The following is a 26,980-nucleotide window of genomic DNA, read 5'->3' as shown; positions in this document are numbered from 1 at the left end:
GAGGACCGGGCCCAGCCTCGTGCACAGACGGAGAGGCTGAGGCCTAGAGAAAGGCTTGCCGATATGCAATATTCCTTGTCCTTCTCCCCAGAGCCCACGTTTTCCTGTCCCCCACCAGCTTCCCAGGATGTCTGCCAGTTCTAGTCTCTTCCGAGGGCTTGGAGCTGGCAAAAGCACTCAGCACCACCTCTGGCATTCGGGTCAGCCTGGGACTCTGAAGGAGTGGGACAGGAAATGATAGCAGCAGCCGGGGCAGAGGAAGAGGCATGCTGAGGGCACAGATAATATGCCAGACATCCACCGGTCTCCCCAACACAATGGCAAACTCCCACATGGGGGTCTAGAGTCGAAATCCCAGCTTGCCACTTGCTGTGTGACCTTGGGAAAGCACCCAGCCCTCTGGGCTTCTGTTTTCTCTTCTCTATGGCATGGAGTTGGGCAATGGGATACATCAGAGTCTTTCTAGTGTTGACAAGCTTCGGATGTAGAAGAAGGGGCAGGGTGAGGTCATCCTGCCCCCACCATCCTGTATCAATCCTGTTACACTCGTGTACTCGGGGCGGAGCAGGGCAGGCGATCTACACATGGCTGTCAACCCCTGCATGAAGAGAGCTTCTCCAGAGGACAAGAAAAGAGGCGCCCTTGCTCAGGAGGGCCCGGGTAGGTGTCCTGAGCACTTCACACCACCCTCTGTTCTCGAGCAGCCCCTATGGGGAGGACATGCCCGGAGCAGAGGGTGACAGGGAGTCAGTGGCTACCCGCCCCCCCCCAGGTTATAGGCAGCATGCCTCACCACCCCGCAATTGCCCTGCTAGCAGAGAGACACCCACTCGCGAGGACAGCAGCACCTCCCCAGGGTGCTCAGGGCATAGTTGCTTGTAAGAGGGAAACACTGGAAACCAGCCTCATGTCTGTGGTGGGGACTGGCTCGATACTAAGGTACATAACACCACGCAAGGTCACTCATAAGTCTAAACAATGAAGTACATTTTACATACAGAGTTGGGAAGGCATTTGGTAGAATACCAGTATGCAAAATAAACTATTTTCCTTGGTACATCAATGCACACAAAAGAACAGAGATAAGTAGCTAGAATAGCGCTGACTGATGGCTCTTGTCATTTCTAGAGAAAGGACTAAGATTCTTGTAGCCGAGGAGGGGGAGCTTTAGTGTTACCCGAATTCTTAGAATTTTTTAAACAATGATGTAGTCAAGTTTTCTTTGCGTGCAAAGACATTAACAAGAAGAAGAAATACCTCTCTTGAAACCTACAAGCAGCCAAGGCAGTCATTTTACAGATGGGGACGTCCACCAGGGAGAAAACCTCCTGGCTCAGACCCCCAGCAAGTAAGGGGAAGAGGCAGGAGTCAGACCACGGTTGACTCCCAGGACGGTGCTTTCTTCCACAGATGCTGTGGCTGGTGGCTGAAAGCCTCTGGGCCTTTTCCAAGCACCTCATTGCTTGCCACTCTCCCTACTCTTCTGGGGAGCCAAGGGTCCAAATGGGAGGCTTTGGGTTTTGGCTGCCCACCTTGATCGATGGTGGAGGGTGAGAGCGGGGGTCATTAACCTGAAGACACAGAAGTTTCCCAGGGCTGCTCTAAATTACCACAGAGTTGGAACCCTAAAACAAATTTATTCTCTCACAGTTCTGGAGGCTAGAAGTCCAAAATCAAGGTGTCGGGAGAGTTGGTTCCTTCTGGAGGTTCTGGGAGAATCTGTTCGATCCCTCTCTCCTAGCTTCTGGTGGGTGCCACAATCCTTGGTGTTTCTTGGCTTGTGTTTCTGCAGCCCTCCGATCTCTGCTTCTGCTAACCCATAGCCTTCTCTCTGTCCAAATTTTCCTGTTCTTATGAGGACAACAGTCATTGGAATAAGGCCCACCCTAATCCAGTAGGACCTCATCTTAACTGGATTCCATCTCCAAAAAACCTATTTCAAATAAGGTCACATTCATAGGTTCTGGGTGTACCTGAGTTTTGGGGGGGTGCTCACTGTTCACCCCGGTACAGATAACTTTCCTAATCTAATGTCAGGGCTACATCCTTAAGGAATGGGCAGCGGGTAGGGTTGTATGGAGCTGTGGAGAAATGGCAAGGAGGTCTACGAGGTTCCTCGTATACTTGGTGAAAGAAGAACTCCACCACTGGGGGAGAGGGAGAAGTGGAATTAGGTCAGGTTGTACATCACTTACCTGGGGGAAAGCATGGACGTGGGATGGATGTTTTATGTATTGTAAGGTGTTTGGCCTAGATGTTCTGGAAGATTCAGGTTTGAAAATAAAGTGACAAGATAAATGATTTTTAGGGATTAAAATTCACCTGGCAAGAGAAACAGGATGACCTGTCTTCAGGTAATGGACAGATTTAGATCTACACATGCTAAAGATGGATGGATTTTTTTTTTTCCTCTTGCTCCTACTCTCTGCCCATGGCGGGCTCACAGGAGTTCCTCCTCCCCCACCTACGGGTCCTGCTCTCCCTGGTCATCCAGCAGGGCTCACAGGGCTCTGAGGGTGGAGGACACTGAGGGGACAAAGGTGGGAACCCAAGTGCCCCCAAGATGTCAGAGCCAGAACTCGGGCCAACCATCAGGCTCTCCCTTTTACTGGGGGGAGTGGCCCTACATTTTCCAGGTTTCTTTTTTGAACATGAATGTTCATGAATGTTATACTAAGACCCTTTAGAACTCCCTTTCCAGGCAGATTTCAGGCTGTTGTTTACTAGCTGATCTGTGACCACTGAGAGGTCAGGTGGCAGTGCCCTCTCCCCCCCCCCAGGACCGTCACCATCTTGACTAACATAGCAGCCTGCTTCTGGGCAACTAATTTGAAGTTTTATCTTTTCTGCCCTCTTCACAATAAAAAAAAGACATGAAGCATGGGCCCCAAACTCAATATCGAATTGAGGCAAAGATGGAAGTCTTTAGGTGTCTGGGGACATATCCTGCCCTTGGGGGACCTACTTTAGCCACCTGGGAATTCGACTACAAAGGAAAAGAAGAGAATTAAAACCACATACATGTGCAGAAAACGTGTTGCCAAAGATTGCGTCTCTAAGGCGAGGATTATCAGAAGGTTTTCTAACGTCTTAGGTCACTGGGTACAGATGTCCTTTTATAAAATAGAAATCTGGCTTTTGACCTCCCAAGATTTTCAGAGTGCATGCATATGGAATCCTATATTGGCTTTAGCTGTGGTGATTTTATGGGTTGGGCAAAAACCACCAGCTCAGAGGCTCCATACACACCAATGTCTCCATGATGCTTGGGGCAGAGGGCTCAGGGCCCAGGAAAGTCCTCTCAGGTTCCTTAACCATCCCACCCTCGGCAAACCAAGCTAAAAGGTCAGATTTGCCTTGTTCCTATTGACGAGGTGTCAGGAGCCCGGACTTTCCTATATACCACTCACCCCAACACAACCGTCTAGCCCCACCCCACTAACCTTCAAAACCCAGCCAAGAGGCCAGCTCTCTCAGGAGAGACCTTCCCTCAGCCCCTCCTCTCCCCTCTGAGCTCAGAGCCACCCCTCCCTCACCCATTAGGATGAACATGCGAGGATGCTCATGAAGAATGAGGGTAGGAGTGGGGAATGCAAACAACCAACTGTCCAAACTGGTTACATAAGCCACAGAATATTAGGTGGCCATTAAAAATCATGTTTCCATGGACTATGTAACAGGAATGCCTCCAGCAAAATATTAACTAGAATATAACCACTTTAAAATATAGTCCCAGTCATGTAAAAATAGTCACCCTCATGTATATTATATATATAGGAAAAATAGAAGGACAGTGAAATGTGCACAGAGACTATGTCTTAATGGTGATTTTTAAACTTCTTTATATTTTTCCAAGTTCTGAAATTTTGCCTCAAACATTATAATAATCAAAATTAGATTTCTTAAGCGGAATCCTAAATATTTACTAGTCCTAGGCTCACATCCCCTCTTCTAGTCTTGCCACAATGTCACCTGACCTCTGTTTGAACTCCTCCGGAGATGGGGAACTTGCTACCTCTCTTCCTCACGAGAAGTAGAATCTGGTTTCCTTTAGCTTCCCCTCACCGGCCACAATTCTGCCTTCTGGAACAACAGAGAACAAGGCTGCTCCCCACGTCCCCTTGGCAACACTTCAGAGGTTCAAAGGCAACAGCCAGGCTCCAGGCTTCATGTCCCCAACCCCAACAGCCTTCCGAGGACATTAATGACCCCTGTCTCCCACATCCCTGGTACAATCCAGGCAGTGATGTCCGTGAGGTATAATTATGTCTCCCTGGCATTACCCACATCACCTCTTATCAAAGGCATGCCACTTGCCAGTCAGTGTCTCAGGGGCTCTGCTGCATGCCTTCTTTCAACTAATCTTTAGAACAACCCTATGACCCAGGAGCGAATCTCACACCTATCTCACAGATGAGGAAACCGAAGCATGGAGAAGCCAAGCCCTTTCCACAGCTACTTAACGGAGTGCTATGGAGCCAGGACTGAAGCAGGACCTAGCACCCCGCCCGCTGTGCCCAGTGAGGAAATGAACGCATGAGCCCAGTTCTATATAGCCCACACGCTCGGCGGCCATGGTTTGTTTCAGGATTCTATATGCCTACACCGGGCTCTTCCGGGTCATTCACTTCTGCATCCGTCCCCCTCTCTCACCGGGCCTGCTACCTGGAAGTGCTCATGAAGGGCTCCTGAAAGCCGGACCCATTGAGAACCCGTTGCCCGAGGCCCAGCTGTGGGAGCAGCACTGAGTGGGTTCTCTGACTCTCTGCTTGGCGCTGCGGTGCCGTGGCCAGAGCCAAAGTCCTGGGGGCTGGGGAGTTCGGACCTCATACCAGACACACACACAGGGGGTTGGCCATGAGGCACTAGGTGCCCCTCCCCACCCCTGCCCAGGGGGGGCCTCTGGACTCCCCTGTCACTCCTACAGGCAAGTCCCTGGCAAATTTGTTTCCTTGGCCCCTCCCCTCTCTGTCCATCCTCCTCCCAAGTCCTCCCGGGGACATGACCACAGCACCCATGGTCTCAGTCAAGATGGGTTTAGGAAGGACCAGACAGTGCAGATGGCTCCTGAGCACCCACCTGCCAGGGATCCCCACTCAAGCATCCATCAGGATTTCAACTCATCCCAATAAGGCAGTGACTTAGCCTCAGGTTGGGTCTCCTGGCTAAGGCCACCAGGCACAGGAGACTACAGAACTCAGCAAACCCTCTAATCCTTGAACTTGGAAGGATGGAGAGGTCCTAGCGTCAAGCCCCTGTCCCTAAGCCAGGGTAGTCCCCGCTAAAAGCTCCGGGTTCATTCCTTGCTGCCTGCCACCTCCACTTTCCACAGTGAGCCCCGTCATCCTGCACTTTCTCTGGCTCAGCCTCAGCTCAGGCTCTTCTCTCTGCCTCGACTGTAACTCCTACCAAACCGTCAACGTTCAGTCAAGGCATCCCCACACCCCATCTTCCCCCATCCAAGGAGTCTTCCTGTCTCTCTTGAGGCTGGGTGAGATACTGCTGCTGCTCCCCGGGCTAACCCCTAGCCTGGCTGTTGGGCCCCCATTTGTTCACTCAAACAGTTCCACAGCACCTGCTCTGTAGGAGGCTATGAGCACCAGATGGGGGGTGCAGAAAACCAGGCTCAGGTGAACAACTTTGTCATCAACTGGCTCTATGACTTTGAACATATCACTCCTCCCTGAACCCCCATGTCCTCACCTGTGGAGTGGCAAAGATTTGGCAGCTCAGCCTAGCTTCCAGGGCTTTTGTAAGGCCCTCGGGATGTGAAAGCTCTCTGTAAACTGCCATTCAGGGTGAGTCATTGTTGCCATGACCTAACCCTTCTCTGGTGTGAGCTCATTTTTGTACATCCCATCCTTTCAGCCCTGTGTCCCCTGGGGGACTGACAGCTGGTGGAATGGCCTTGGGAGCTCAGGCCTTCCAGAGTTTGGCATCTGGATGAGAAACTGGGCAGGAGCACAGCCTGGAGAGATGGAAACAGGCGTGAACTTTAAATGAACTGGTTTATGGATCCTGCCACACGGGGGCAGGGGCCTGGCATTTCTGGGGCAGGAAGACATGCCGGACTGCCCTGAGGCAACGGAATGAAGGCTTTAATGCCAAAGGGCTTTGGAATCAATAAGAAGCCACTGGAAGCTCAGAGACAAAGAGCACCGGACTAGGGGGCCGGATATTGGGGTTCCACTCTAAGTTACTCTGTGACCTCAGTCAAGCCCCTTCCCTTCTCCAGGCCTTACACTCTGCTCTGCGCATCAGCCCAGGTGGTACCCAGGGCCCTTTCCCACTGGGATCGTCTGTGCGGGCTTTACTTGCCCTTCACAGCTTGTGTGGAGGGGGTATCGTCCAGTTCAGGCTGTGCCAAGGACAGACAGGGACAGCTGGTAAGGCTCTTGGAAGGGCAAGGAGGCAGGGGAGCCCATGCTCACTGTGGAAGGGTCAGGCCTGGAACAGGGCCCCTCTTTCGGTCTCCTTCCGCCCCTGCCTAGATGGAATTCACTCTTGGCCCACTTTGCAGATGGAGACGTTGACACGGGTACAGAGAACACAGACTCTCAGACCCTTAGAAGTCACCCTGCTCATCTCCCTCCCTCTCCATGTAGAGGGAGAAACTGAGGCCCCGAGAATGGTATGGGCTTGCTTGAGGTCATGTATCATGTTCAGGGCAGAGCCAGGACTGATGTCCACCTATCGCTGGCTCCACTCTGGGTCTCAAGCCAGGCTCAGCTTTCTCTGCCCACCATCCCCATCAGCCAGCCCTCGGCTTCCACGGCTGCAGGCAAGCCTCAGTTTCCCTGTTGGAGTAAGGGAAGACAGGAGGGTTTCCCGGTCAGAGCTTGGTGAGGTTTCTTGAACTAGGAATAAAGGAGGAGTAAGAGGCATTGTACTTAGGGTGAAAACTCCTCTCCCTGAACTAGCACAGGGCAGGGAAAGCTTGCCTTGGCCCCAGTAAAGCAGGAGGGGGAGAGAGAGAGAGAGAGAGAGAGATTGATTGACTGATTGATTGGAGTTTTATGAAAAATAACGACATTTGGTTGCAGTGTGGGGCCTCTCAGGGTCTCCGGAGGACTGCTCATCAAGTTTATGGGACCACCTCCTCCCACCTGGCTGAAAAGCAGGGAGTAGTAGGAAGAAGGTTTAGAACTTGAGGGTCCTTCTTTCCCCCTCTGCGCCTCGGTCGTCCCCCCGAAGGAAGTTGTCCTCTGGCTCCAGGCTCTGACCTTCTGTGCTGGTCAGAATCCAAGGGGCACCTGGTCCCACTGTCAGAAACCCGAGTAGAGTCTCCTGGGCCCTAACCCAGCTCCGAGGCCCCTCGGGGGAGGGACAGGAAGGAAAGGAAGGGCAGCAGCAGGCGGTAGATCTCCTCCCTCTTTGGCCCCTCCCAGCTACCCCCAGGACAGCCCACACGCACCGGCTTTGGGGCCTGAAGAGGCTCGAGACCCGCGCTTCTCAAACTTTAAAGCCTGTTGTCATTACCTGGACATCTCGCTAAAAGGCAGGTTCTATTTTAGCAGGTCCGGGGCACTGCCTGAGATTCTGCATTTCAAACAGGTCCCGGGTGGTGCCGCTGCTGTAAATCCGTGGACCACTCTGCGAGTAGCGGCCTCAGAGATTGTGTGCCTCAGAACGGTGGGAAAAGCGGAAGGCCCAGAGAGGTCAAGTCATTTGTCCGTGGCCACACAGCGAGCAGCCCCGGACGGAAGGAAAAGGGCACCTGCCATAGCGCTAGACGTTTCCCGCTCGGGCCGCCGGAATTAGCCGCGCTTCCCGGGCCCAGGGGCCGTGTCGGTAAACTCGGCTGCCCCGCGCGGCTCAGCCCGGGGCCGGGGCTAAGAGCGCCGCCCGGCCGAGCTTTCCCCGCCTCCCTCCGCGCCGGCCTCTCGCCGCCCTCCGCCCGGCTCCCCGGGACGACCGGAGGGGGCCGGCGGCGCCGAGAGTCCCTGCGGCGGAGCGGTTCCGCACCCTCCTCCCCTCCCGAGGCAAACTTCGCCGCCCGAGCCCTTTACCTTTTTGGGGGCTTTGCAGCAGCTCAGCCTGCTGTGTCCGCAGCCCATCCTCCTCCGGGGACTCCCGGACGCCGCCTCCCAACTCCGGGGAACGCCCCGGAGGACCCAGCCGTCGCGACCCCGCTGATCGCCGCGCGCCCGCCGGCCGGGGCTGCCGGCGAGACCCTGAAACTGAACCTGGAAGCGCAGACTTGAGCCGGAGCTGGGGCGGCCGCGCGCCGTAAATACCCGAAGAGCAGGGCCTCCGCGAAGCCCGCGGGGTTCGCGGTGCCGCCGCCCGAGGCAGGTGACCAGAATCTCGGTAAATGATAACAACCTTGGGCCAGGGCAGAAGAGACCCCTAGGAGCAACGGATGCTTTTCTGGGCCCTTGGCGGAGAAAAGGCCAGGAAAAAAATTAAAACAATTACTTAGAAAATACAACAGCTACCATTTCTTGAGAGCTGTTTCTGTGTCGGCTACATTGTACATATTACTTTATTTTTTTCCATCTCCTTGCAACAAAGGTATTATACCTTCCACATTACAGGTTAGGAAAATGAGGCTCAGAGACGTGACTTGCCTTAAGCTCTTGTTGCTAGTGAGTACCAGAGCCCAAATAAATTCCAGTTCTAACTCCTGAACCTAAGCTTTGAACCACTTCCCTACAAATACATAATGATACTTAATTGTAATGCCTCTTCACTTCTGGGTCAATAGTTCTTCCCAGCTCACAAGCATCTGTAACACTCTGTCCATCTTGGATAGATGTTACCCATTACAACACCTTGTGAAGCAGACCAGCAGATGCAGCGGGAGTAAGGGACAGAACAGGTCACTACCTGGGGAAGAGGCCTTTTATTTACCCTCACTCTGTTACTATCTGAGGTTTCTGAGGGTGGCAATGCAGCAAAACCACACCTAGCTTTGAAAATCAGTGTGCATGTGTATCTGTGTGTCTATTAGCAAATGATACCAGGCCAGAGACACTTGGGAAGGTATGCAAATGTGAAAGGGACTTACAGTCATGAGTGAGGAAAGAGTATGAGACTACAAAGGAACTTCCCACTCCACAGAGTATAAAACCAATTGTAGTAGGTTCTAAGGAAGGAAACTAAGGACACAGATGATATGAGGTTCTTGGAAGGAAGAATAATATAGGACAGTGGTTCACAAAGTGTGGTCCCCAAATCAGCAGGATCCGCACTACCAGATAGCTTTGTTAGAAATACAAATTATCAGGCCCCACCCAGACCTACAGATCCTAGACTCTGGGGATGGGGCTCAAGAATCTATAGTTTCACAAGGCTGGCAGGTGATTCTGACCCCTGCTAAAGTTTGAGAACCACTGCTGTAGGATGTGCTAAACAGATAATGAGGAAAAGTGTCTCCTTAAATTTACAATGTTTATTGAAACAGTGCTCAGGATTTAAAAACAAATAAATAAACCAACAAACAGGCAAAACCCAAAACAACCTAATATCCAAGAAAAAGGAGGTTGGTTAAATAAATCAGCATATATCTATAAAAACAAAGTCATGTAACCAGTAAAAATACTCATGAGGGTGAATTTTTTTTAATTAAAAGAAGTAACAAATCCATTATTATTTTTAAAAAGTATTAATAGTGATTACCTCTCTATAGGTGAGATTTTGGATATTTTAAACAACGAGTATATACTTATGACTATTGTTATAAGAAAATCATTATTGTGAGAAGAAAGTTTTTAAACAAATATGTTTCTAAATCCATTTGTGAGACTGAGACTAGTTTTTCACCATCAAAGTGAATACATGGATTAAAAATATATGAAATCCCAAAGAAAGGGACAATGTGAATTAATTAGGTAGAAAAGAAAAGAAAAAAAAAGACAAAATGGCCAAAAATGTGTGGGGAGATCATAACCAGGAGTGCCCTGTTTGATCCTCAACCAATTGCTTCCCCTTTTGGAGAGTTTACCATCTGAACACTGAAGAGTTGCACTTTCCAAAACGGATCTGAAATTTTAATGCCAATAATTGAAGTCAATGGCTTGGGCTGGTGGGTAGGAACTAGGAAGGCAAATTCTATTCCTGGAGCTTCTGTTCTTAAGAGCTCATGCCTCCAGCTTCTTTGAGCTTCCTGGGAGACCCAGGCTCAGATTTCCCACTTCCATACCACTGGCTTTTTGGTCATATGCTTTAAAGCTCCTGCCTAAGAAAAAACTCTAAAGAGTTCACTTGATTTAGTAACTTGAGTTTGAATAATGAAATTTTCGGTGGTTGATGTGCCAGTCAGGTTAGGTTAGGTTTTGCTGAGGTAATGAAACATAAAAATGCAGTGACTTATCATGAGTGAAGCTAAGTTTTGCTCCCACTGCATGTCCAGCATGGGGAGGCAGGGGACTCTGCTGCACACAGACATTCTACACCATCCTGTGATGCAGGCGTCTCAACACTAGGCCTTCAAGTTTTGCCAGCGCATGAGAAGAGTGTATACAGAGAATGAGGCATAGGGTCTTAAATGTGTCCACTCAGAAGTGACACACATTAAGCCCGCTCACATTTTATTGGCCAAAGCAAGTCACATGGTCATGCTCAACTTCAGGGGGATGGGAAAGGACAATGTGTACCCAGAAGGAGAGGAGAACCAGAAATACTGGTGAACAGCAGAAATGTCAACCATCAATGTGCCCATTTCTTGGGCAAGTAGGGTGACTGACTCATCCTGGTGTGCTCAGGATTTCTGCACTTTTAGCTCTGAAAGTCCCATGTCTCCTCAGTCCGAGGTCCACTGGGATGATTGGTCACCCTTTGGGCAAGGCATGGTGAAAGTACAAGGGAAGGAGACTGAATTAGTTATAATCTGCTTTTTTTTTTCTTGCATTAGAGTTATATATAGAACAAGAGGGGGAACAATATAAAACAGGTTATAAAGCTAATGTTAAGTTGTGGAAAGTATTAGTATTAAAGGAAGGTAAGAGACCATGGTGGATAGGGGTTAGGGAAGGAGGACTTCCTGGAGGAATACCAATGCCAAAGGATGTTCATGCTGAAAGGAATCCTACCATCTCAGGTTGGTGTCTGTTGCTTGCAACTAAGACAAATTTGTTTAATAATTTCCCTTCTAGGTGTTTGTTCAGTCTCTGTTTTTGTACTTCTAGTGATGGGGAGATCACTACCCATCTTCCCATATCTAGGGGGAGAGGAGAAGCAGAGAGGAGCCATTACAAGGGGAGGAAGAGCATGAGTCCAGTCAGGGTAGAGGGTGAAGGTTGGGGAGCTGGGGGATGAGGAATTAGAGTTGGTGGCTAGGTTGTGTGTAGGGGGACAAAAGTCAGGGACAGGGTGGGCTCTTTTGGGAAAGATTGGAAAGAACACTATGGGGATTATCCTGAACTTCGTTCATAAGAGAAGTACAATATACCTATATATAAAAACTTCTGTCTAGAATTTCAGGGACCCTCAAAGCCCCTGCAGTAAGGGCTGTATGTGCATCTCTGGTTAAGAACCTTTGAACTCAGGGCGCCTGGGTGGCTTAGTCGGTTAAGCGTCTGCCTTCAGCTCAGGTCACGATCCCAGGTTCCCGGGATCGAGCCCCACATCGGGCTCCCTGCTCGGCGGGAAGCCTGCTTCTCCCTCTCCCACTCCCCCTGCTTGTGTTCCTGCTCTCGCTGTCTCTCTCTCTGTCAAATAAATAAATAAAATCTTAAAAAAAAAAAAAGAAAGAACCTTTGACCTCAGTGATGCTAAATGTCTTTCTAGCCCTGAAAGCTTTTTCTGTTAGGGTTCTTCCGACTGAGCTCAGTTGTTCCCCAAGCGTGTGGTGTGCCCTGAGTGACTTTCTGTGCCACCCTTCTGTGTGGGTTGTGGTCCCGCCGAACACCCAGCAGCAGACCAAATGCCCTCCCCTCCCGAGAGCCTGTGGCACCCGATCTGCAGCTCTCTCGGCACACGTGCGGCTTTCCTCTGACTTACACTTGTTTGTGGGCTCAGTGTGTCCCCACTCCTGACTAAGAGTTACACAGCTCCGTCTCCTCCTTCCTTACCCCACCCGGTACTTAGTAGATTGTGGCAGAGACTTCCAGTCACCTTACTCAGCTTCCATTCTTCCCTCTTCCTTAGTTATAGAATCATCCTATTCTCGGGGCAGCAATGTGTGGGCTAGCGGGCTACTTGCCCAGCTTCCCTTGCATCTAGGGTCTATGGGTGGCCGGTGATATGTAAGGAGAAATTACTGGTTGGGGCTTCCAGGAAAACTTTTTTTTTTTTTTTAAGTGAGAGAGAGAGGAGAGGCAGAGGGAGAGAGAGAGAGAGAGAAAATCCCAAGCAGGCTCCATGCTCAGCACAGAGCCCGGCATGGGATGGATGCCACGATCCCGAGATCAGGACCAGAGCTGAAATCAAGAGTTGGAGGCTCAACCCACTGAGCCACTCCGGCGCCCCTCCAGGAAAATTTCTAATAAGGAAATGACTCAGCTGGGAAGAGGGCTCCCCCTTTTCCTTGACCCCCCTTTTCCTGCCTGGAATACAGACATGATGGCTGACTTCCAGCAGCCATGTTATTCCCCTGAGCAAAAAGATAGGAGCCTGGATCTCTGATGAATTTATCAAGCCCCCATACCAGCCTTGTTCAATTGCTTCCTAATTTTTTCACACAATAGAATAAAAAACAAATTTGTTTAAGCCACTGCCATTGAGATTCTGTCACTAGCAGCAGAATGTAATTTCTAACCAATTCATAGGTCACTAATTAAGGTTTATTATATTGGACTTAACTGGAATGCTTTCCTTTTGGAGACCCCAGCTTTAGTTCTGGAGGTAGGAAGTGAGGCTCTGTTGAGAAAGGTTTGCCAGACCTTTGATGGAACTGTTGGTTTTGATAGCTTCCTCTTGAAATTATATATAAGAGAAAAAAAATAAGAGAAAACCTAAAGTTTTTGAGTCTTTAGGCTTTTTGTTGTTGTTAAGTAAGGTCTACCCCAAGGTGGGACTTGAACTCGTGACTCTTAGATCCCGAGTAGCATGTGCTACTGACTGAGCCAACCAGGCACCCGAGTCTTTCGACTTCTATTGCAGTATTTCTCAAGGAATGGGCAGGCTCATGTGCTTTGGAATCCTCTGGAGTCATCCCTCTTTTCCTATCTATCAGGAACTGGAGAATCCAGTCTAAGGAATTTTCATACTGAAGTTGGAGCCTCATGACTCCAGTGTTTGTGGTGGATCATCATCTCAGCAGGGAGTTGAGTTGCTACATTTATTATATTGAATTGTGTGGAACTGAATTAATGGGGAAGTTTTGGGAAAGGAGAAGGGAGCTTGAGTAATGCTAATGAGCGAGAAGCTACCCTTGCCTATTTTCCCAGGAGCCCTGGGGTTTGAGATTTGGGGCTGCCTTGGGAGAGCAGGCCGGTAAGTTTCACTTTACCATTTTCTTTACCAAAAGTTGATTCATGTCAATAATCATTGGTTCCTGTTATCTCTGTTGGATAAAGTTCAGATGGAAGTTCTCAAGAACCTTGTATGTAATGCAGAGTAGGAGAGGATCAGCATCATGCAGGGATTTTCTCGGTTCCATTCCATTTCAAACATATTTACTGTATATCCTTGTTCGGTGGGATCCCAGTTTCTCAGCGCCCATCTCATTCTTCAGTTTGAAAAATGAATACTTGTCCATCTATGTCAACTGCTATGTACTCACAATTTAAGCCACCCTTTCCCAACAGATAACTGCCCCATCCCCCGCCTCCCGGTCCTCCTGGCCCTGATGTCCCCTCCTTGCTCCGTTCCAATGAGAGCATCTTACCTGTAGGAAAGTAACTGGATTGAGAGTCAGAGGATGGTGAGGACAGACACTCTGCTTCCCAAGTCCAAAACTGGAGCACAAGATTTGACAAAGGAATGTGTGACATTTATGTTTTTTATTGACCTGATTCTATTCATTCATTTACTCTTTGCCAACAGACTGGAGTTTCTGGAATATCTAAATAGATTAAAGGGACAAGGAAGTCGAATATTGGTAAATGGGAGTGGCCCAGAACATATGTAAGAAATGATGTAGGTCCAAGGCTTAAAACCAAAATGTCTACAGGGCTGGGTTGGTACATTAATTAGGAGGGGGCCAGCAGGAGACGGGGGTGGGGTGCAAACTGGGGACCCCCATCGCCATCTAAAAGGAGCACCGGTGGGTGCGCTGCAATGGATGGGCATCAGTAGGATATGAAGGCCCAGGCTGGCCTGGCTTACCAATTGTTCAAGAGAGACTAGAAATCTGTCTTTGTTTTATTTTGTTTTTTTAATGTAAAATCTGCCCCCTTGAACCATCATGCAAGCTAAACAAAATATTTGCAGCAGGTTACATTGCAGGGGCGCCTGGGTGGCTCAGTCGGTTAAGCGTCTGTCTTCGGCTCAGGTCATGATCCTGGAGTCCCGGGATTGAACCCCGCATCCGGCTCCCTGCTCAGCAGAGAGCCTGCTTCTCCTTCTGCCCCTCTCCCCACTTGTGCTCTCTCTCTCTCTCTCTCACTCTGAAATAAATAGATAAAATCTTTAAAAAAAAAAAAAAAAGGTTACCTTGTCTCTGCTCCAGGAGACATGTAATGTAACAAGGGGTGTGGAAAAATACCATGAAGCAGGAGGAATAGCGAATCCCATCTGGGAGAGAGCAGTGCAGGGCAGGCTTCACCAAGGATGTGATGTTTGAGGGGGGCTGGGCAGATTTAGTAGGGGTTCTTCTTGTCAAGAAAGTGATGGATGTAGCTAACCTTACTGTGGTGATAATTTTGCAAAATATACGTGTATAAAATTAAAATTTTAAAAAAAGAAAGAGAGTAGGGAAGATCAGCCCTGGTGCTGTGTGGGTTTTCAGGGGGGCTCAGTGGCTCAGTGTGGCCGGAGGGCTGGCGAATGCAGGGAGCGAGGGAGGTGCAGATAGGCAGGCAGGAGAGGCCTTGAAGGCCCAGCTTTTACTTTGTCCTGTGGGCAGTGGGAGCGGGACGATGAGACTGGTGTTATAAATGGTCACTGGGGGCTCCGGTGGAGGGTGGACAGAGAGCTCTGGCCTAGAGCCATCAAATATCTACCTGAATGGTTCGGGAGAGAACTGGCGCAGGCCCAAAAGGCACTTCAGTCCGGAAGGACCGCAGCCCCCAGGTCCAGCTCTGGCCCTGCCCTCACTGAGCTCCCAGCCTGATATAATACGGGAACTACGGGAACTACAGCGGCGAGCGCTGCAGAGTGTGGGGTGCCTCGGGTAGGCGGGTAGGCGGGCAGGCGGAGAGCAGTTTCCTCCCCTCTTAGCCTGGGAGGTGGCAGCCAGCAGCCGCAGTGTTGTGGTTACCAGGGCTTTGGGTTACAACACATGTTTGTTTTTTAAAAAACGTTGCAGTACCTTTTAAATCAGGGCCCTGGACAGGATCCAAGGACAGTAGCAAGGACCAGCCCCTTGGCACTTCTTAAAGAAGCAGCTGCAGAGGGTGGCAGCCTCGGGAACCTGGATTTCTGCGGGGCTTGGAAGCCGGGGCAAGGCAGAAGCAGATCGCATCTCCAGCTCACCCATTCCCGCTCTTCCTTCCTCAAGACACTTTTGCATCCAGAGGACTTGAAGATGATCAGTCTCCCAAGCTGTCTTGAAAAACCAGAGGCAGCGGGTGGAGGCATCCAGGAATGTCAAGTCCATCTCCTTGGGAGGAAAGATCTGACTGGTCCAAGATTCAGGGGTCTGGTTTGACAAGGAGTGCCCCATGGCAGGAGGTATGCAAACAGAAGTGAACATTGGTAGGGCGTGTTGGAGAAAGCATGCAAGGATCTGCTGGGGTAGAGGTCCTGAAACAAGGGATGCTTAGATCCATTTTCATTGCCACGGGAAGAGATCTTTGTTGTGGTCCCTTTTCAGAGACAGAAGTTATTCCTCAAACGAGTCAAGATTGGGATTCAAGACACTTTTTATTCTGGTGCACTGTTGGTGGGGATGTAAAATGGTGCAGTCACTATGGAAAACAGTGTGGAGGTTCCTTTAAAAATTCAAAATATGGTAATATGATCCAGTAATCCCACTTCTGGATATATACCCAAAAGAACTGAAATCAGGATCCTCAAGAGATGTCTGCACATCCATGTTTATTGTAATATTATTCACAATAACTAAGATATGGAAACAACCCAAATGTCCACCGACAGACGAATAGGTAAAGAAAATGTGGTGTGTGCATACAGTGGAATATCAGCTTTGAAAAAGAAGGGCATTCTGTCACTTGTGACAACATGGATGGACCTGAAGGACATCATGCTAAGTGAAAGAAACCAGTCACAGAGGGACAGATACTGCACGATTCTACTTATACGTGGCATCTCAAATAGGCAAACTCGTAGAAGCAGAGAGGAGCGAGGTGGTTCTGGAGATCTGTGGTACACCATTGTGCCTAGAGTTAACAATCCTCAGTGGTGCACTTAAACATTTGTTAATAGGGTGGCTCTTATGTTAAGTGTTCTCACCACAAAAACAAAAGGAAAAATAAATGGGCACAAGGAAACTTTGAGAAGCGATGGATATGTTTCTCACCTTGATTGTGGTGACGGTCTCAGGGGTATATGCATATGCCCAAGCTCATGGGATTGTATACATTAAATATATGCAGTTCTTTCTATATGGATTATACCTCAAGAGAGGTGTTTTTATTTATTTTTTTAAAGAATTTATTTATTTATTTGTGAGAAAGAAAGCACAAACGGCAGGCAGAGGGAGAAGCCGGCTCCCTGCTGAGCAAGGAGCCCCATGTGGAACTCGATCCCAGGACCCCGGGATCATGACCTGAGCCGAAGGCAGACGCTTAACGACTGAGCCACCCAGGCATCCCATGAAAGTTGTTTTTTAAAGAAAAGACTTTCTTTCTGATCCTTGGCTTGCTACTGATTTGCTTTTGGCCCTGGGTAATTCACATGCATTCACTTCGCTGGCCTCACATCCCTGCCCCATGTTTGACTCAGTGCCTGGCACGGAGTGAACTCAAGCAAAGATTTGTTGAGCAAATGATGAATGGATTAATTGACTGGATTGGGTCCGATGCTGGATCGGGATCCATGGGCTTCAGAGGTTACGCGAACCTCTTGAAATTTCATTCACAATTGTGTATGTATGAATGACCCCATTTTTTCCTGGATAGGGTCAATCACTTTAATCACCATTACCATCATTTATTGATGATTTATTATGATATGCTAAAGTCTACATCCTTTATCACATTTAATCATCAGGAACCACCCACTGTACTAAAGTGAAAACCCAGGTTTGAGGAGTGTTAAGGCCTTGCTTAGGGTCATATGCTGGATCAGATGGACGTCAACCAGACTGCCCAACGTGAGCTCTAAACCACTGTGATGAATGACTCAGCTTCTCAAAGAGATCTGTGACCCCAGAAGGCAAAGAGGAAACATTCTAAGACCTCAGAGCTTTATTTCTTTTTGGGACTGTGGGGAATGGGGGACAAAGGGTGGAGGTGGAGGAGAGAGCCAACAAGCCCGAGCAGGACAGCGCCCACGCCGGCAAGGCTGCTATTTAGAGCAGTCCCAGAGCCCCCAGAAAGGATGATAAGGGGGCAGGCAGGGGAGAGCAGTTGTAAAAGGAGCCCGAGGAGGGGGAGGGGGCTATCTCCTCTCCCGCCCCTGCTGCCTCCAGCTCACTCTGCCGCCTGATGTCTAAATAAGGCTTACAGGCACATTCTAGGCAGCTAAAAATAAACTCCTGCTCCCCCTCCTGCCCTTGGGCTCTGGCGACCTCCCCAGCCCCGTCAGGGTTCCCCTGGGCAGGACCAGCTCTCCGGAGCACGCCCTCTGAGCTATAGAATCGGGCTTGGCTAGGGACCCCAGGGTTCTGATGGGTGTTCTTCCTACCGTGAGAGAGACCTGAGCTAGATGTCAGGATTCCTGAGTCCTACTCTTGGCTCTGCCCTAACAAACCTGGACAATTCCCTCTTTTCTCTGAACTCCAGTCTCCACACAGATAAAATGCTGGCGTTGAAATAATGATATAAAGCTCTGGCATTTTTGAATGAAGTCAGGATCCCACACTCTGGGGTCAAACTTCAGTTTGTCTACGGAGGTTGTTGAGGGTACATCTGTCTTGCAGACTTATTTTTAGCTCACTAAGTCTTTTATAACGATCTGAATTTGCTGCCCACACTTAACGATTTGAAGAATTCACATAAAATTCTGTATTTCCAGCTTCTCTTGAAAAATCAGACCTGTCCGCACTAGGCCCGCGTGTCTGCCAACAGAAGCTCGAATTGGGTAACACCGCCCCCTGCCAGCGGGAGGAATGTACTACAGGTGGCCGCCGATAGCTCACTCAGATTTCCACCCAGCCCTGCAGGCAAGAGTGTGCGAGGTGCTCGGAGCGATTGCGGTGAGTACTTAGAGCGCAGGCCCATTCAGTTTTGCATCCCGGGCATGACACCCTGGCATTGCTCTGCCCAGTAAATACTTGAATGAATGATCGAAAGAGCTAATGGAGTGCTTTGGAAACTGTAAAGGACCCGTGTAGAGGTTGTGACGATGGTGTTGGCTAGAGAAAATCTGGTGCCAGGCAGTGCATTGCTAGCCCCTGTCCCGGAGTCCAAGTCCCAGGTCCTACTGATGTGGGAAAAAAAGGCAGAAGGAAATGTAGATAAGATTAAATGGCCTTATAACCTGCAGCCCATGGACAAATACTTGAGGCAGGCAGAGTATAACCTTCCTCCAGGAAGCTCCCAACTGTCTTAATGCCTTGCTAGAGGGAAAAACAACCTTGGTTTGACTATAACGAGGCCTCAGGTTTCCTGCATCTTCTTTTAGCATATGAAAATCCTTTTGGAACTTCCCTTATCTTTACTTCCCCCAACCCCAAATACAAACAGTTGCTCTTTACCATCCTGGGGCGGCAGCAGCTCTTTCTGCCCATGGGTCCTGTCCCTGTGCTTTAATAAAACCACCTTTTTGCATCAAAGACGGCTCAAGAATTCTTCCTTGGTCTTCGGCTCTGGACCCCACCAACTTCACCTGTATTCCAAAACTACATCACTAGGAAGGGGCAAGATTCTTATACTCCCAACCGCAACCCCCAACCCTGTTGGGAGTTACCAGACAAGGTTCTTTTAAAGGCATTGCCTGGACCTCCTGAGAAGTCAGTGGGATTGTCCTTGGTTGGAAAATTACGGACAGAAACAGCCAGGGTCTGTTAATCCTTCAGGGCTACTTTGGAGACAAGCAGGGGAGCAGAGAAGGAAGCAGGAGGGAGGAAGGGTAGGAAAGGTAGAACAGAGCTTTTCAAAGAACAGGCTTCTGGTCAGCCTGCTTGGATTCCCCCAACTCACTGGAGTTGGACGCTGCCTTTGGACTGACCCTCAAACATCACGAAATCCACCTCACCTCAACATGCAGTAGGGTGACGTGCAGAGATGAGAACCTAGGAACGCCAGGCCTTGTCCTTCCTGCTCTAACTCGGTAAACTAGGAGGAGTCACCCGATGCCTTCCTTGGAAGGAAACAGTGACTCCATAGCCTATCTCTGCCCCTCAATAGCACAGGAAAGTCAATCAGTCTGGACCCTTGCTACTCTCATCGTGGTCCTCTGACCAGCAGCATTGACTTCAAGGAGACTGTTAGAAATGCACATTCTTGGGCTCCACCTCAGACCTGGGGAATCACAATCTGCATTTTAACAAGATCCCAGGTGTTCTGCATGCATTTTACCATTAGATAAAAGCATCTTTAGACTGGCGGTTCTCAATGTTGGCTTCACCTTGGAATCCCCTGGGGGACTTTTAAAAATGCTGCTGTCAGGGCGCCTGGGTGGCTCAGTTGGTTAAGCGTCTGCCTTCGGCTCAGGTCATGATCCCAGGGTCCTGGGATTGAGTCCCGCATCGGGCTCCTTGCTCAGCAGGGAGTCTGCTTCTCCCTCTGCCGCTCCCCACTCTCATGCTCTCTCTCTCAAATAAATAAATAAAATCTTTTAAAAAAAAAATGCTGCTGTCTGGGGCGCCTGGGTGGCTCAGCAGGTTGGGCATCTGACTCTTGATTTCAGCTCAGGTCACGATCTCAGGGTCATGAGATCGAGTCCTGCATCCCGCTCCGCCCTCGGCATAGAGTCTGCTTGAGATTCTCTCTCCCCCTCTGCCCCTCCCCCCATTTAAATAAATAAATAAATCTTTAAAAAAAATGCTGATGTCTGGGTCCCACCCTCTGGTGCAGCCTGGACATGGGCTCTCAGGTAATTTGTTTAAAGCTCCTCAGGTGATTTCAGTGTGTGCCAGTATTGAGACCACAGCTCTAGGCAAAGGCTCTAAGGTGATGAAAATCTCTGGGAATCAGAGCCATGCATATTTGTACAGGGGGCCTCCCACCCTGGGCCCTCAAACTCAGGCTGGCTGAGGGGAGGTCAGGTAGGCCGGGCTGGTGCTCAGAGGCACCTTCCCCAGCACAGGCCGCCCCCCCGCCCCCACCTGGCCTGCCAGACCAGGCCAACCCCTATCCCCCAGGGCATTGTCAGGCCACCAGGTGCTCAGGTTTCAGACAGGTGGGGTGAGAAGCAGGTGATGCTCCTCTGAGTTCCAGCAGTCCCATCCAGGGGTGTGGCCCTGACCCAGGAGACTAGACGGCATTGCCTAAAGTCAGAAATACCATTTACCATTTAGAAAAAATTCTTGGCTTCAGTGCAAAACTGTTTATTGCCTAGAGCGTCCCCTTCCAATATGTGCTTGTGATTCTATGGGTGGGCTCCATGCCTTTCATTGCCTCCGAAATTGTAGCTAACTCATGACACTGGAAAATCATCTTTGCTTATGGACATGTAAATGCTTGTCCTGCGGAGGTTAAATGGACTTCTCTCATCTACCATGGAAGAGGCAGCTTTGCCTCCATTTGCATATTTATCTCAATATTCCTGATCTACAAGTGTGTTTGTTCTTTAGACTTTCCTTTGCACTGGTTGTAGCATCCGCTTCCCTCACTGAAGAAGTTAAATAAAATCTCTCACGTGTGCTCATTTCTATCCGTATGAGAGCTATGATTTTACCTCCTTTTTGGCAATGACCCTTTACTAACAAGCATAGCCATGACTTAAAGCTAGATGTCCAGACTACACTTGGGTTGAAACCACACAGAGACCAGGCTATAACAGAAATGAGAGATGCAAACCGCGTCCCCACAGGGGCTATGGAGACTGCTGAACTCAGATCCTACAGAAGGGGGCAATGACAGCTCAGTTTCAATGGACTGTTGCCTGTGGGAGTGCAGGCTGGTGTGTCCAGATTCTCTGATTTTTCAGAAAAAGTTGGAAATCCACAATCTAATGAGGAATCACTTGTTTTTATTTTTATTTATTTATTTATTTGAGAGAGAGAGAGAATGAGAGAGAGCACATGAGAGGGGGAGGGTCAGAGGGAGAAGCAGACTCCCCGCTGAGCAGGGAGCCCGATGCGGGACTCGATCCAGGGACTCCAGGATCATGACCCGAGCCGAAGGCAGTCGCTTAACCAACTGAGCCACTCAGGCGCCCGAATCACTTGTTTTCATTATACACTGGCAACTACATAAATTTCTAAGAAATACCATAGAAACAAATCGTGAGTTTGAGGCTCGTGTTGCCTGTCTGGTGACTTCTGATCTGACTCAGTGCCTGCTTTGTATACATTTAAAGTGGTAAACACTCCTCATTACACTGAGGGCACTCACCATACCAGCCTGTATGCACCTGCTGGGTCCCCAGCAACACTGACTCACCACACAAGGTAGACAGTAGGTCATCCTGGGCCATGTTATTCCAGGGCTCAGACCCAGTTACTCCTCTAGGAAGCCCATGACCATGAATGTTAGAGTGATAACAATTTCCAGTTTTCCAGCCCATCACTCCTAGGATGCAATTTCTTCAAGGACAAGAGCATTGTTTTAATAATTGCCACTTTTATGTATGTGTGCACCTGTTGTCGGCCAGGTGCTTCATGTCACCGGATGTCACTTTTGGCTACATATTTGAGTTGTCTGGAATTTAAAAATGTGCTGAGGCCAGAGATTTAGATGTAATTGGTCTGAGTGTGGGCCTGGGGATGGGGATTTTTGAAAAGCTGCCTCGATGATGGTGGTATGCAGCCCTGTCTGGGAACCACGGCCTGATGGTCTTGACGTTTCCCATTGACTCTTACCCCAGATGTTTTTCACTTCTCCCAAGGATGATCGTCTGTCTCTTCAGAGAATTCTTACCAGACTCAAGAAGCCCTGTCACACTTTGTATTTTTTGCCTTCCGGTATAATTACTCTTAGATAGTATCTTGTTTATGTCCTTACTTGCTGATTGCCTTTCTGGAATGGACTTTGTTGGGGGTAGGGCTGGGATTATAAGGGTGGGGGCAGGACCTTTATATAGTTCAAATCTTTCTATAGTTTAAATCTATAAGTATTTGTTGAATGAGTGAATAGTTTAGCACTAACAAGTAGTTGTTTATTATTATTATTAATTATTATTATTTTAATCTTTGTTTTGTTTTGCAAATGAGGAAACCAAGGCCAGAGAGGATAAGGCCCCTTCCTAGGCTCTCACTGGACAAAGACCTGGGTCTGCCTGACGTGGAGCAAGTGCTCTGAACAAGACACTATCCTTGTGGTTTCACCTTCCACCCTGGTTATGTTCTTGGTTTCTAGTCACTGTGTCTGTGGCCTTCCAGCATCTCCTCCAAAGCCCTTCAGATGGAGGTCAAATACTCTTATCCACAAGGAATGTGCCAGCTCACTGAGAGATCCTCCAAGATGGCTGAGAGCATTAACCTTTGATGTCCAAGATCAATAAGGGCTTGTGTGAAGGAGTGTGCCTGAGGCTGAGAGACTAGAGTATTCAGGATTGGGGTGGAAGTGGGTAATGGGGTTGAAGGGTCTTGGCAGGTGCAAAGATGGAAAAAGAATGATGCTGGAAGGGAGTCGGTGCTGCCCCTTTCCTATTTCCCAATGAGGTTCCAGGGCAGACTAGCATTGGCTTCCAGTTCCCCTTTCTACCACACACACAACCACCAAGGAGTGTAGCCACATGGGCATCCCTCATACCACTATGAGATTAGCTTCAGGAGAAGTGAGTTCTAAATTTTCTTTTGCTGTGGGTCATTGGGCAAATCCTCTACCTCAAGGGGCCTGAAAATGCCCTTTGCATATAATGAGGACGCTGTTGTAGATGAGAGAAGGAAGAGCTTATCAGAATGGGAGGAAGGTGTGCAATTTAAAAAGCATATTAATTTTAGCCATTCTGACAGGTGTGAGATGGTATCTTTTTGTACTTCTGATTTGCATTTCCCTGATGATGAATGATGTTGAGCATCTTTCCATGTGTATGTTGACTATCTGTATGTCTTCTTTGGAAAAATGTCTATTCTTGTCTTCTGCCCATTTTTAATTGGATTATTTGTTTTGGGGGTGTTGAGTTTGACAGTTCTTCAGATATTTTGGATACTATCCCTTTATCAGATATCTCTTTTGCAAGTATCTTCTCCCATTCTGCAGGTTGCCTTTGAGTTTTGTTGATTGTTTCCTTCACTGCACAGAAGCTTTTTATTTTGATGTAGTCTCAATAGTTTATTTTTGCTTTTATTTCCCTTGCCTCAAGAGACATTATCTAGAAGGAAGTTGCTATGGCTAGTGTCAAAGAGGTTGCTGCCTGTGTTCTCCTCTAGGATTTTGATGGTTTCCTGTCTCACATTTAGGCCTTTCATCCATTTTGAATTTATCTTTGTGTATGGTGTAAGAAAGTGGTCCAGTTTCATTCTTCCGCATGTTGCTGTCCAGTTTTCCCAAAACCATCTGTTGAAGAGACTATCTTTTCCCATTGAATATTCTTTTCTGCTTTGTTGAAGATTAATTTACCATATAGTTGTGGGTTTATTTCTGGGTTTTCTATTCTGTTCTATTGATCTGTATGTCTATTTTTGTGCCAGTACCATATTTCAGCTCCATAATACAGGTTGAAGTCTGGAATCGTGATGCCTCCAGCTTTGCTTTTCTTTTTCAAGATTGCTTTGGCTGTTTGGGGTGTTTGTGGTTCCATACAAATGTTAGGATTGTTTGTTCTAGCTCTGTGAAAAATGCTAAACAACAGGCATTGGCAAGGATGTGGAGAAAGAGGAACCCTCCTACATTGTTGGGAATGCAAACTGGTGCAGCCACTCTGGAAAACAATATGGAGATTCCTCAAGACGTTAAAAATATAACTATCTTATGCTCAGCAATTGTACTACTAGGTATTTACCCAAAGAATACAAAAATACTAATTCAAAGGGATACATGTACCCTGATGTTTATAGCAGCATTATCTACAATAGCCAAATTATGGAAACAGCTCAAGTGTCCATTGACTGATGAACGGATAAAGATGTGGTATATATACATGATGGACTATTACTCAGCCATGAAAAAGAATGAAATCTTGCCATTTGCAACGATATGGATGGAGCTAGAGTGTATTATGCTAAGCAAAGTAAGTTACTCAGAGAAGGACAAATGCCATATGATTTCATTCATTTGTGGAATTTAAGAAACAAAACAAATGAGCAAAGGGGGAAAAAAAGAGAGAGAGAGTTAAGAAATAGACTCTTAACTATAGAGAACAAACTGATGGTTACCAGAGGGGAGGTGGGTGGAGGAATGGATGAAATAGGTGATGGGGATTAAGGAGTGCACTTGCTGTGATGAGCACAGGGTGATGTATGGAGGTGTCAGATCACTATATTGTACATCTGAAAGTAATATTACACTGTATGTTAACTAACTGGAATTTAAATAAAAACTTAACAAAAGCATATTAAAAGATCAGGTAAAGTCTGGAGCTTACTTAATAGCAATGTACCAATGCCAGTTTCTTAGTTTTTATAAAAATCCCTGATCTTTTTTTAAATTTAAAATCAATAAGTTAAGGCTGAAGAGTCCAAGAAGGTGGAGGAGTAGGAAACCTTAGTTTTGTCAGGTCCCAAGAATTCAGCTAGAGAGCTATCAAATCATTCTGAATACCTGAGAACTCAACCAGAGATCTAAGAAAACAATAGCTACAACTCTATGAATAGAAAAGTGACCACTTTCTGCAAGAACGACAAGACAGAAAAACTCACCTCAAAAAAGAGAACAAGAGGCAGTACTGACTGCCAGGGACCTAATCAGTATGGATATAAGTAAGATGTCAGAGCTAGAGTTCAGAATAACAATTATAAAGATATTAGCTGGGCTTGAGAAAAGCATAGAAGACACTAGAGAATCCCTTTCTGGAGAAATAAAAGAACCAAAATCTAACCAAGTTGATATCAAAAAGGCTATTAATGAGATGCAATAAAAAATGGAAGCCCTAACAGCTAGGATAAATGAGGTAGAAGAGAGCATGTGATAGAGAAGACAAAATGATGGAGAAAAAAAAAGCTGAGAAAAAGAGAGATAAACAACTACTGGATCATGAGGGGAGAATTCAAGAGATAAGTGATACCATAAAGCGAAACAATATTAGAATAATTGGGATCCCAGAAGAAGAGGAAAGAGAGAGAGGGACAGAAGGTATATTGGAGCAAATAATAGAGGAGAACTTCCTTAATCTGGGGAAGGAAACCGGCATCAAAATCCAGGAGGCATAAGGAATCCCACCTCAAAATCAATAAAAATAGGCCAACACCCCGTCATATAATAGTGAAACTTACGAATCTTAGAGCCAAACAGAAAATCCTGAAAGCAGCTCAAGACAAGAGGTCTGTAACCTACAAGGGTAGAAACATTAGATTGGCAACAGACCTATCCATGGAGAACTGACAGGCCAGAAAGGACTGGCATGATACATTCAAGGTGCTAAATGAGAAAAATATGCAGCCAAGAATACTTTATCCAGCTAGGATATCATTCAAAATAGGAAGAGTGATAAAAAGCTTCCAGGACAAACAGAAACTAAAAGAATTTGTGGTCACCAAACCAGCCCTACAAGAAATATTAAAAGGGATCCTCTAAGCAAAGAGAGAGCCCAAAAGTAATATAGACCAGAAAGGAACAGAGACAATATACAGTAACAGTCATTTTACAGGTAATACAATGGCACTAAATTCATATTTTCAATAGTTACCCTGAATGTAAATGGGCTAAATGCCCCAAATCAAAAGACACAAGGTATCAGATTAGATAAAAAAGTAAGACCCATCGATATGCTGTCTGCAAAAGACTCATTTTAGACCCAAAGATATCTGCAGATTGAAAGTGAGGGGGTGGAAAACCATTTATCATGCTAATGGACATCAAAAGAAAGCTGGGGTGGAAATCCTTATATCAGACCAATTAGATTTTAAGCCAAAGACTATAATAAGAGATGAGGAAGGACACTATATCATACTTAAAGTGTCTATCCAACAAGAAGATCTAACAATTATAAATATTTATGCCCCTAACATGGGAGCAGCCAATTATATAAGCCAATTAATAACAAAATCAAAGAAACACATCGACAAAAATACAATAATAGTAGGGACTTTAACACCCCCCCTCACTGCAATGGACAGATCATCTAAGCAGAAGATCAGCAAGGAAATAAGGGCTTTGAATGACACACTGGATGAGATGGACTTCACAGATATATTCAGAACATTCTATCCCAAAGCTACAGAATACACATTCTTCTCTAGTACACATGGAACATTCTCCAGAATAGATCACATCCTGGGTCACAAATCAGGTCTCAACTGGTACTAAAAGACTGGGATCATTCCCTGCCTAATTTTGGACCACACTGCTTTGAAACTCGAGCTCAGTCACAAGAGGAAAGTTGGAAAGAACTCAAATACCTGGAGGCTAAAGAGCATCCTACTAAATAATGAATGGGTCAGCCAGGAATTAAAGAAGAATTTAAAAAATTCATGGAAACAAATGAAAATGAAAACACAACTGTTCAAAACCTTTGGGATGCAGCAAAGGTGGTCCTAAGAGGGAAGTATATAGCAATACAAGCCTTTCTCAAGAAACAAGAAAGGTGTCAAATACACAGACTAACA

At 47.5% G+C, this 26,980-nt stretch overlaps 1 protein-coding gene across 1 annotated transcript in view; it reads right to left on the bottom strand.

Annotated features, from left to right (window-relative positions):
• Window positions 1–21,936, bottom strand: part of CCDC69 (coiled-coil domain containing 69) — a 49,209-nt gene extending 27,273 nt beyond the window's left edge. Inside the window, exons 1-2 of the mRNA XM_044916674.1 lie at window positions 21,914–21,936; window positions 8,010–8,211 (exon numbers count right to left, since the gene is read on the bottom strand). Of these exons, the coding sequence (XP_044772609.1) occupies window positions 8,010–8,211; window positions 21,914–21,936 (225 nt within the window). The remainder of the gene's footprint in view (window positions 1–8,009; window positions 8,212–21,913) is intronic.
• Window positions 21,937–26,980: the final 5,044 nt, after the last annotated feature.

This window comes from Neomonachus schauinslandi, chromosome 7 (assembly GCF_002201575.2).
Source record: "Neomonachus schauinslandi chromosome 7, ASM220157v2, whole genome shotgun sequence".
Lineage (NCBI taxonomy): Eukaryota > Metazoa > Chordata > Mammalia > Carnivora > Phocidae > Neomonachus > Neomonachus schauinslandi.
This window is presented reverse-complemented; position numbering and strand designations above follow the sequence as displayed.